Source organism: Saccostrea cucullata, unplaced genomic scaffold, assembly GCF_032062105.1.
Source record: "Saccostrea cucullata isolate Sc308-1 unplaced genomic scaffold, CSIRO_AGI_Scuc_v1 ctg16018, whole genome shotgun sequence".
Lineage (NCBI taxonomy): Eukaryota > Metazoa > Mollusca > Bivalvia > Ostreida > Ostreidae > Saccostrea > Saccostrea cuccullata.
The window spans coordinates 25,483-37,759 of record NW_026932282.1 but is presented as its reverse complement, the minus strand read 5'-3'; the positions used below and the strand labels follow the sequence as shown (position 1 = coordinate 37,759).

At 35.6% G+C, this 12,277-nt stretch overlaps 1 protein-coding gene across 1 annotated transcript; it reads left to right on the top strand.

The window, feature by feature from the left end:
• The first annotated feature begins 4,455 nt into the window (after positions 1-4,455).
• On the top strand, positions 4,456-8,096 carry LOC134234766 (serine protease inhibitor Cvsi-2-like). Its single transcript, XM_062716813.1, has 3 exons — positions 4,456-4,561; positions 5,401-5,520; positions 7,971-8,096. The coding sequence occupies exons 1-3, from the start codon at positions 4,519-4,521 to the stop codon at positions 8,078-8,080; spliced, it is 273 nt and encodes a 90-aa protein (XP_062572797.1). The 5' UTR covers positions 4,456-4,518; the 3' UTR covers positions 8,081-8,096.
• Positions 8,097-12,277: the final 4,181 nt, after the last annotated feature.

Sequence of the window (12,277 nt, the reverse complement as noted above, 5' to 3'; positions counted from 1 at the left end):
GTGTTTGTGTATATTGAATACAGATTATATTTTCAAACATTTATCATTTATTCCCTGACGCACGTTACTGAAGAATAACTTGTATATAAACAAGATGAACTAACTGAAGAAGTGTTAATGTGTACGTTTTTTATGAACAAGATGTTTCTTAGGTCGAGCAGCTTGACCAAAAAAAAAATTATTCATGAGTCATATACATATAATCTAATCGCACTCATCCAAATTATAGTTAAAGTACTCAATACAAAATATTTTCAAATAATCAACGAAGAATTTACCATTTATTTCACCAAAATCAACAGCTTAAAAACTTACGACTTTTCAATTTTATACACAACCATTCGGATAAAATAAAGTCCAGGCTTTTTTATATCATTGACTGCTGCTTTTTCAAGAAAAGTGGAACTCGTAAATTTACTTACTTGGTCATTTGCAAAATTATTTTAAAACACATTCTGATTGCACACACACGTACTCTGAAGTCACATCAAAAAGATGCTTGAGTTTCTAATTGACAATATCTATGTTGCTTTTTGAGACCAGGTCTTTCAACAATCTATTGGAATTCCCATGGGAACAAATTGCGCTCCGTTATTAGCAGACCAATTTTTATATTCATATGAAGCAGAATTTGTGCAAAATCATATGCGTGAAAAGAAGAAATCACTTGTGGCCTTCAACTCAACATTAAGGTATATCGACGACGTATTGTCAATTAACAATGGTAATTTCCATTCCTATGTCGATACGATATATGCTGGTGAGCTTCAGATAAAAGATACCACAGAGTCTGACACATCTGTTTCGTACTTGGATATTTTACTTGAAAGAGACTTTAATAGTAATCTAACGACCAAGCTCTATAATAAACGTGATGACTTTAACTTTTCTATCGTCAACTTCACTTACTTATGTAGCAATATACCTTCATCACCTGCATAGTGCATACGGTGTTTATATATCGGTATCTCAGTTGATTTGATACGCAAGAGCATGCTCTACGTATTAACAGTTTTTAGAACGAGGAAAATTATTGACAAACAAGTTGTTGAAACAAGAATATCAGCAGTCTCGTTTAAAGGCATCATTTCGTAAGTTCTTTGGTAGATACAATGACCTTGTCAGCAAATACAGTTTATCATTGAGTCAAATGCTGACTGACGTTTTTCATACTAATTGTTAGTCCATCATTTATATTCCCCGGCCGTTGGCCGTAGACGGATGGTAATCGGTGGTAATCCGTGGTGTGCGCGATGCCCAAACATCGGTCCACATCGGTCTAGTAGTCCTTAAAATATCAGTCACATTATCTAGCGATGGGCAACCAATGCGTTTTTTGATAAAAGTGGCGTGGTTGCCGGCCGGAATTACAAAGGCCCAGCAATGCATTGCTAATCATAAAGCGATGTTCCAGTGTAATCGGTCGATGTACTAGTATATTACATCGCTCATACATTGCTGAACATCGTTCGACGTCGGTCGACTATGGGCCAATGTTTGGTCGAACATCGACCGATGATTGACCGATGTCTGTTGCCCACCACTCAACCCCTATGACCTCAGATTCAACGGACACTTGACGATGCTCGGCCATACATCGGCCAATTCTTGAAAGATGTGTTAATGATGGGTTGCTGATGAGGAGCAATGTTGGGCATCGGTGGCGAAATCGCTGATTTTTAACTACAACTTATTTTTTACCGATGACCCCCACCAATTCGTCAAATGGCCTCAGTCACCATCCGATTACTGTAGGTGTCCGGCCAGCAACCACGCCATTTTTATCAAAAAACGCATCGGTTTCTCATCGTATACCCCATCACTGGATAATGCGACTGATACTTTAGTCCATTATTTTTACACTGAATTGACGACGGATTTTTCCGTTATTTCCCGATCATGACAAGGAGCACACGGTAGGTGTGACCGGTCAGCAGTTAAATGCTCACTCCTCCATGGCACCTGATCCCACCTCTGATGTTTTATAGGTCCGTGTTTGCTCTGCTCCCATTTTGTATTGTTTTATGGACTTTGATATTGAATACTGTTCGTTATCTCCATATCTTCATGCAATACAATATTACAAAATTATTTGAAACAAGGAAAGAACTTAAAGACAACATTCGTTGAGGTGAGCTCTGTAATCTCTGATTACCTATGTTTGTTGTTAAAAAACGCTCATTGATCGCCTTTGTTAGTAGGAAAAAGGGTCTAGTTGGTATAAAAAAAAATCAGCAAAAAATCTTAAGGATCTATGTTAAGACAAATTTGCAGTTTGATAAATAACCTTTTAGATTTTGCTCGGGATTTGCATTTTGGTATGACTGAAGGAAGACAACTCCAAAATAGTCAACGTCATAAATCCAGGCAACAAAAGAATGCACAGGGATGGAACCAGTTGCGTAGGTATATGGTACCTCCTATCGACAGGTCACATCCTCCATCATGAACCTATGGTTGGATCAAGTGAACATGGACAACGGAACACTCCTAAGTCAAAAGTATGGTAAAATAGCAATAAAACTTTATTTCCTTACTTATGTTGCATTATATACTTATCGTTTGCATGAACTGTTTATGTCTCCCAGTTGATTCGATTCACAAGAGCATGCTCTACATACGATCATTTTTTTAAAACGTAAGAAATAAACCAAAAGTTAAAGAAACAATGATATCAACAGTCTCCTTTACAGTCATTATTTCGCTACGATTGATACAATGACGATCAGCAATATTATTACAATCTATCATTAGGTCATTAAGTCAAATGCTGACTGATGTTTGGCCATTATTTACACACAGATATTTCTAGATTTTTCATTTGCCCTGTCAGCTAGGACAAGAAGCACATAGCGGTTGTGACCTTTCGGCAAGGGATGCTTATCTTCTATGGCAGCTGATCCTGTCTCTGATTTTTGGAGATCCGTGTTTGTATTGTTTAAATGGACTTTGAGCTTAAAAACTGTTCATACTCTCCAGATATTTCTCGAATTATGATATATTTTTCATTCATTATTTTATCCAGGTTCCTGTACTACATGTACGCTAGAGTTATCCTCCGCTTATCGAGAATAAAATAAAAACCAACAGTAGCAACTGAGACCCAATCTAATGGAAAATAACAAAAAAGAAATACCGGTAGACTAGGATTATATTTTTGAATTTACATATGTATTTGTATGCGTCAGCAACCTCAAAATTAATTGGTATCTTCCTTAGACCATAGGGGAGTTATTGTGTAAAATTAGATGTAGTTTTTGAAGAAAAAGTATTCCAATAAAGTCCAACACCTTGAATAGTTCGTAAGTTGTATGCGCAAGGGAAATTTGAAATAAAATTTGAAACCCCACCATTTTTATGAAGTGAAATATGAGGAGATATCGAACAATATTCGAGCTCAAAAGTCCATTAAACATTACATAATAGGAGCGGAGCAAACAAGGACCTCCAAAACATCATAGGTTGGATCAGGTGCCATTGAGAAGTGAGGATCCTCTGTCGTCCGGTCACACCCGCCGTGTACTTGATCCTTATCATGACCGGGGAATAACGGAAAAATCCATGGACAAAATGGCCTAACAATCTGTTTGTTAAAATTCATTCAGCATTTGACTTAATGATTAATTGAATATGCTGACAAGGTCCTTGTATCGACCATAGAACTTATGAAATGATGACATTAAACGAGACTGTTCATATATTTGCTTCCTCAACTTAGTTCTCAATAAATTACCTCATTTTAGAAATTGTTAAATCGTATAACATGCTCTTCCGTAACGAGTCAACCGAGAGATATATAAATTCCGTATGCAGGTGATGATGGTATACTGCTGCATAAGTAAGGGAAGTTGATGATTGAAATGATAGTCAACACGTTTATCATAAAGCTTTGTTGTTAGATAACCATTGATCTCTTTTTGTAGTTCAAAAATTCAAATTTGAAACAATTGTGTAAGACCTTTGTGGTATCTTTTATTTCAAGCTCACCGTGATATATCGTGTCGACATAAGAATGGAAATAACTATAATTGTTAATTGACAATACGTCGTCAATATATCTAATTGTGGAGTTGAAGACACGCTTACGTGTAAAATACTAGTACGTGTAAAATACGTAGATATCTGTGAAGCATTATAATATTTTATATCCATTGAATCTTTAGATACGTACATATACGTAGTATAGTTTCACAGAGGTAAAATAAAAAGCGGAACGACTCCTTTAACAGGGTGAAAGAAAACAACAGAACCATCTTATGATCGTCACACCTTGAAAATAAATATATATTTAAAAGTGTTATTTTTAAACTATATAAAAACGTTTGTGAAAATGTCAATTATTGTTCATATATAATTAACAGTGTATCATCGTTGAAAATTTAATAATTATAAACATCACGATATACAAGAACATATTGCGTTGATAAAACAGTTTGTCGTGAGATAATGGCACGACTTACAGTAATACCTAACAAGAGAGATAAGATTTTCCATTCCAGTTGTGTACATCTATCAGATATGAAGAGTTTTGTCTTCTGTGTACTGGCTCTTGCCTTAATCTGTAAGTTAAACAATTTCTTAAAAATAGATTTGTGGAAGTCCCTTGTAAAATTTATATAAGCAAAGAATCAAACTTTTAAAGAGATTGTCTCATAAGTATTACTGCAAAAGTGTGTTTGCAAAAAATCGAGTATTGTTACAGCGCGTTATGAAATTTTTTTAGAACACTTTGCTGCAATTTATGAGGGATAAGACTGGTACATTCTTCAAGAAATAATAAATCATGCTTATTTTTACATTTTTAACTTTCTGACTTGACTTCAAATGTGATTTTTATTTCAAAATCTATGCATTATCTTTCGTGTAAACTACCTTAATTGGGACAGCCAATGTAACAGCTTCTTGTAAATAAGAGCGTACTTTTTTATATCGTTAATTATAAACTATTGAATTTGGCAAATAAACCCCGAAATGGGTGCACCATAGTTCTTACTTATACTCCTCTAACAATACGTATACACTACACTGTATATACAGGATGATGTCCGAAAACTTTTTTTTAATATTTAGATTTCACTGTTTCTTCTGTTCTGCGAAACAATTTCCTATGTTTTAAAAGACCATTTTAATAATGTACCTTGACAAGAGAATTTGTTTACAATGAAAGATATACAAGTACTTTGCGTGATTAAGGAATTTCTAATGAAACTTTGACGGTGAATCCGCCATGGAATAAGAAATTAGTATTGAGGAAGAAGTCTACGGTCAAAATAGTTTCGACAGGACAGTGAAGTAGTTAAATATTTGATCTCAATGAATTAGACTTTTAATGACGAAGAATTTTATACATGGATTATCTATTGCCGAGTCAATTCAAAATATAGTGTTCCATGTTTTCAGCTACAAGCTACGCTTGTACCATAGCATCAGAGTGTTCGGGGTCATGTGATCTTTCCTCCAACCATTGGGCGTGTATAAACCACGCATGCGTTTGCAGACCAAACGCTGGAAACACGGGAGGTAAGAAATGCGTGTTTAGTTAGCTCATTCGGCCGAGTGACGTTAGCTAGATGTAACTTTCCATTATATTAAAAAACAAAAACTTTGACAGTACACTAAACAAGAGACTGTTGTGACCGCGTTGTAATTATTTCCAGCCTTTTATAACAGCCATTCGGGAGTGTGATTCATACATTTCAAGGGTACACAATTTTGCTTCATCATTTTCTATATCTATTTAGTCCATACTTAAGCAAAATATCAATTTAATATGCTTATATCCCTGTAATCGAAGATTTGGTGGTTTACATTTTAAGTAGCTGTCTGTTCAATGACCATAACTATAGAACTTTAATTTTGGTCACAACATACCGGTATCATTGGGTCGTATTATGGCTGACGTGTTTCATACCAATTGTTATAGTCCTTAATTTTTATACCGAATTTGATTACGGAAGGTTTCGTATACCTGACCAATACTTAAAGTTCATGGCGGGTGTAACAGGACAACAAACTTACAGAGGACGCTTACTTCTCTTAGGCACTTGATTCCATCTCAGGAATTCCCAGGGGTCCTTTTTATGACACATTCGCATACATTTAGATCAATAAAGTGGTGTATTTTTATCCTTTTTCATTGATCAGGGTGCTCTAAGTAAACCTAAAGTTTGCTATAAGTTTTATTTTCCAAAGTTAAATAAATAGCAGGCAGGTCTGCCTCTTAAAATGAGTCATTTAAAAAAAACCTTTAATTTTGTTGATTAGTTTTATGAGAAAAAATGAATTGTATAGTAATGGTTAAAAAGTAAATTGTATAGTAATTATTAAATAAGTTGAAAATATGCACATTATTAATAAGAGATATAACTTATCAAAATGTCTTATTTGGATTAACGTGTTTCTCTGCTGGTCTCTATATTGAGCTTTTATTACTATAAAGGAAGGATTCCTCAATCATCATACTGACAAGAAAAACAGCCTGGAAAAGTTAAATCCAATGGAGATTTTTTGGGCATTTTTTGTAATGTATATCTCAGTTGATTCGATACGCAAGAGCATGCTCTACGTATGAACAATTTCTAAAACGAGGCAAATTATTGACATGCAAGTTGATGAAACAAGAATATCAACAGCCTTGTTTAAAGTCATCATTTCGTAAATTCTATGGTCGATACAATGACCTTGTCAGCAAATACAATTTATCATTGAGACAAATGCTGACTGACGTCTTTCATACTAATTGTTAGTCCATTATTTATACTAGTGTTGGCAACGAGTACCCGGTTAACCGGTTAACCGTCGAACGATGCGAGTATCGGTTAGTAAAACTGCTATTCGGTTACTCGGATAAAAATATTTTTTTTCATAGTAAATACTAATAAAATAATTTTTATTTTGTTTTTAAATTGACATCGACACAATTCCCTAAATTAATTACCGTTAGGCTTGCTCTAGTGGGTCGATGTTTTGATTAGTTTTCACAGCGTGTATAACTAATGGCTTTGATTGCCAGGGGGGATACACGTTTTGAAAACCTGAGTTACATGTATAATTATCTAATTTAGACCTGTGTTGGTCAGGTAAACATACTGTCACAAGCTTAAAATGCCGCCGCAAACTTCTAAAGCATGGAAATATTTTAAAAGAACGGCTGACTCAAAATCTGTGAAATGCAAATTATGTGAAACAGAGCTTTCATATACCGGTGGGACTACTAATATGCTTAATCACCTGAGATTGAAGCATAATTCAGAAACAAGCGATCTGCAGGAAACTCCCCCAAAACAACCAGAAATTACAGGGTTTGTAAATTCTCCCCGGTCGCGACACATATCGGGGGCAGATAAAGAACGCGTAACCAGAGCAATTGTAAAAATGGTGATTGACGACTATATGCCACTGAGAATTGTCGAAGGAGAAGGTTTTAGAAACTTGATGTCTATAACTATGCCGGATTATGATATACCTGCTCGGAACACTATAAAATCAAGGATAGAAATGATGTACGGGGAACAAAAGTCTAAACTTTTGGAGAGCTTCGCAGAAATCGAAAGTGTTGCACTCACGACGGACACGTGGACATCAAATACCACAACAAGTTATATTACCGTAACAGAGCATCTTATGTTCTGAGCATTTTATACACTGAATTGACGACGGATTTTCCCGTTATTTCCCGATCATGATAAGGAGCACACGGCGGTTGTGACCAGTCGGCAGGGATGCTCACTCCTCCGTGGCACCTGATTCCACCTCTGATGTTTCGGAGGTCCGTGTTTGCTCTGCTCCTATTTTGTATTGTTTTATGGACTTTGATATTGAATGCTGTTCGTTATCTCCATATCCACCTTGTATTCATTTTAAAGATTTTTTTTTAACTTTGACCATCTCATGCTTGAATTAATTTTGGTTCTATTGTCTGAGTTGTAATGATTAAGAAATTAACAATTTTTATTGAAATATTTTTTTAGACTGTAAATCAAAAGATGACTGCCGATCTTATTGTGGAACCCACCACGAGCACCATTATCATTGTGTCGACGGCAGATGTAGATGTGGTGAACTGGATAATGACAAATAAACAGTTCAAACTCGCACGTGTTTGTGTATATTGAATACAGATTATATTTTCAAACATTTATCATTTATTCCCTGACGCACGTTACTGAAGAATAACTTGTATATAAACAAGATGAACTAACTGAAGAAGTGTTAATGTGTACGTTTTTTATGAACAAGATGTTTCTTAGGTCGAGCAGCTTGACCAAAAAAAAAAATATTCATGAGTCATATACATATAATCTAATCGCACTCATCCAAATTATAGTTAAAGTACTCAATACAAAATATTTTCAAATAATCAACGAAGAATTTACCATTTATTTCACCAAAATCAACAGCTTAAAAACTTACGACTTTTCAATTTTATACACAACCATTCGGATAAAATAAAGTCCAGGCTTTTTTATATCATTGACTGCTGCTTTTTCAAGAAAAGTGGAACTCGTAAATTTACTTACTTGGTCATTTGCAAAATTATTTTAAAACACATTCTGATTGCACACACACGTACTCTGAAGTCACATCAAAAAGATGCTTGAGTTTCTAATTGACAATATCTATGTTGCTTTTTGAGACCAGGTCTTTCAACAATCTATTGGAATTCCCATGGGAACAAATTGCGCTCCGTTATTAGCAGACCAATTTTTATATTCATATGAAGCAGAATTTGTGCAAAATCATATGCGTGAAAAGAAGAAATCACTTGTGGCCTTCAACTCAACATTAAGGTATATCGACGACGTATTGTCAATTAACAATGGTAATTTCCATTCCTATGTCGATACGATATATGCTGGTGAGCTTCAGATAAAAGATACCACAGAGTCTGACACATCTGTTTCGTACTTGGATATTTTACTTGAAAGAGACTTTAATAGTAATCTAACGACCAAGCTCTATAATAAACGTGATGACTTTAACTTTTCTATCGTCAACTTCACTTACTTATGTAGCAATATACCTTCATCACCTGCATAGTGCATACGGTGTTTATATATCGGTATCTCAGTTGATTTGATACGCAAGAGCATGCTCTACGTATTAACAGTTTTTAGAACGAGGAAAATTATTGACAAACAAGTTGTTGAAACAAGAATATCAGCAGTCTCGTTTAAAGGCATCATTTCGTAAGTTCTTTGGTAGATACAATGACCTTGTCAGCAAATACAGTTTATCATTGAGTCAAATGCTGACTGACGTTTTTCATACTAATTGTTAGTCCATCATTTATATTCCCCGGCCGTTGGCCGTAGACGGATGGTAATCGGTGGTAATCCGTGGTGTGCGCGATGCCCAAACATCGGTCCACATCGGTCTAGTAGTCCTTAAAATATCAGTCACATTATCTAGCGATGGGCAACCAATGCGTTTTTTTGATAAAAGTGGCGTGGTTGCCGGCCGGAATTACAAAGGCCCAGCAATGCATTGCTAATCATAAAGCGATGTTCCAGTGTAATCGGTCGATGTACTAGTATATTACATCGCTCATACATTGCTGAACATCGTTCGACGTCGGTCGACTATGGGCCAATGTTTGGTCGAACATCGACCGATGATTGACCGATGTCTGTTGCCCACCACTCAACCCCTATGACCTCAGATTCAACGGACACTTGACGATGCTCGGCCATACATCGATCAATCCTTGAAAGATGTGTTAATGATGGGTTGCTGATGAGGAGCAATGTTGGGCATCGGTGGCGAAATCGCTGATTTTTAACTACAACTTATTTTTTACCGATGACCCCCACCAATTCGTCAAATGGCCTCAGTCACCATCCGATTACTGTAGGTGTCCGGCCAGCAACCACGCCATTTTTATCAAAAAACGCATCGGTTTCTCATCGTATACCCCATCACTGGATAATGCGACTGATACTTTAGTCCATTATTTTTACACTGAATTGACGACGGATTTTTCCGTTATTTCCCGATCATGACAAGGAGCACACGGTAGGTGTGACCGGTCAGCAGTTAAATGCTCACTCCTCCATGGCACCTGATCCCACCTCTGATGTTTTATAGGTCCGTGTTTGCTCTGCTCCCATTTTGTATTGTTTTATGGACTTTGATATTGAATACTGTTCGTTATCTCCATATCTTCATGCAATACAATATTACAAAATTATTTGAAACAAGGAAAGAATAACTTAAATTGATCATTCCGATGCCCTAAGATTTTTAAGATTGTCTTAAGAAATGAATGTAATATTTTTTCCTTTGATCGAAGTATCAAAGAAAAAAATTTGGACGGAAAACGTCATCAATGCGCGTATTCCGTTCAAATTTTTTCTTTGATACTTCGATCAAAGGAAAAAATATCACAGTCATTCATTTCTTATCATTTAATAATGATTTTAAAATTATAAAACGATTCTTTCTTTCACTTTTCTATTAAATTTACGCATCAAAAACCGTGCGCACGAATACATCACAACGACGTTAACGTTGCTGAAATTCAAAATGGCTCTAATGAAAAAACGTTCTCAAATAATGTTGTGTCATTATTAGCATTCTCTGACATAATTTACAGGTCTTTAACACAAAAAACTTACCTGTTGTGTTATTCCAATGGGTATATTTTTCCCCGGTAAGTTATCTAAGTTCGTAAATGTAACAAAGCGAAGCTACTCAAATATCCTAAGAGTTCTAGGTCACTGAAATTTTGGATTTCATTTGCGCATCTTTTCATCTGAGTTTCAAACCGGACATACATATGTATTAATACGTATCAGAAACTGTCAATGCTGTAAAACCTGAAAGAGTCTGCTATCGACTGTTTAAAAGAATTCCGTCCACTCCTCTGACATTCATGCAGTGTCGTTTTTCTCGATCTTCCCAGGATTTAACAAATTAACGGTTTTCCCTGCTTTGGTAGCATAAAAAACATTTCTTCAGAGTTCTGTTGTTCATACCAGATATCTTAAAGTAAAAAATTTAACAATAGTATGCCGATTTCATTCCTTCTTTCCCAAAACTGTATTATGTTGTTATGCAGACGATGTGATTTGTTTAGCAAAAAAGAAACGAAAGTAGAAAATAAGTCAGAAACGTAACGGGCAGGTTTCGAAATTCAGGGAAATATTTATTTATTAAAGTAAAAGTATTTAATTATTCCTTCAAAAGTAATCTGGAAGCGGGAATATACATGTAAAGACTGCCAAAGTAGTTCCGGCTGCTTAGTGCAAGCGAACTCTAGATTTTATTGATGCAGTTATCAAAAGAATTTTTTATCCAATCAGAATCAAGTAATTTATAGAAATATCCACAGAGCAATGTCTATCTTTAGATAATTATTACGTATATACATTTTAGAAACTCATTTTAGACCAGAGAACCATGGTTGCAAACCACGGCCAAAACGTACGATCCTCTCTTATTGTAGGAAAGAGCTACTATAAACCAATTATATCATTCGCATCATCTTTTATTTGCCATTCGACAGTTTAAAATCAATCCGCGACGATTTAGTTTGGCGACCTGTAAAATTATATAGTTAAATTTTTGATTGGCGGCCAATATTCGCGCACAAGAGAAGGTCGCGGAACGCGAATAAAACCTGCCTGGTTTAAAGTAAATATACAACTCCGAACCGTGGCTTGAGACGATGTCAAGGGACAATCACTCAGAATGCTTTCCGGAAAGAACTCCTTTACACCGACTCATTCCGGTGACTAAAGTTATTTCATATGCTTCCGGTGTCCACTAGAATATATCCCGTCCTCTTGAATACGGAAAGTGGCTCTTTACTTAGCACAAACATTCACAAAGAACATGCTTATAACATTGATGTAAAACAAGTACTTTGTAATTTGAAAATGAAGGTTCTCAGTTCTTTTGAAGAAAATATTGCGTACATAAGCTAACGGACTTGTTGTATTATAGACGATAGGGCATTCTGATCGAGGTGACCTTATTAACCAGAAGGACTTTTTCAGAAAGATTATTTTATTCTTACATTTTTAGGATGAGTGACCTTTTTGATAGAACAACCCCGTGACAGCGTTCGCCACATCTGTTTCTTATTGAGATGTGTTACAGTTACTGACTATATCGACGATAGAACCAACTAAGAACAAAGTTGTTTTACAATTGAAACGACTAAGCATAAAATTACTATGCATGATGAATAAGGAAAGCTAGAGTCACTCTAACTTTCCTTATATATGTATAGTAATGTAATGCTTTCGCCTTACCAGAGATGCACGTCTTCCAT

What these genes read in the sequence shown, in the direction of transcription:
- LOC134234766 (XM_062716813.1), top strand. Translation starts at nt 4,519, where the DNA reads ATGAAGAGTTTTGTCTTCTGTGTACTGGCTCTTGCCTTAATCT. An exon ending in ACTGGCTCTTGCCTTAATCT is followed by an intron (nt 4,562 to 5,400) that starts GTAAGTTAAACA and finishes CCATGTTTTCAG; the next exon opens with CTACAAGCTACGCTTGTACC. An exon ending in AAACGCTGGAAACACGGGAG is followed by an intron (nt 5,521 to 7,970) that starts GTAAGAAATGCG and finishes ATATTTTTTTAG; the next exon opens with ACTGTAAATCAAAAGATGAC.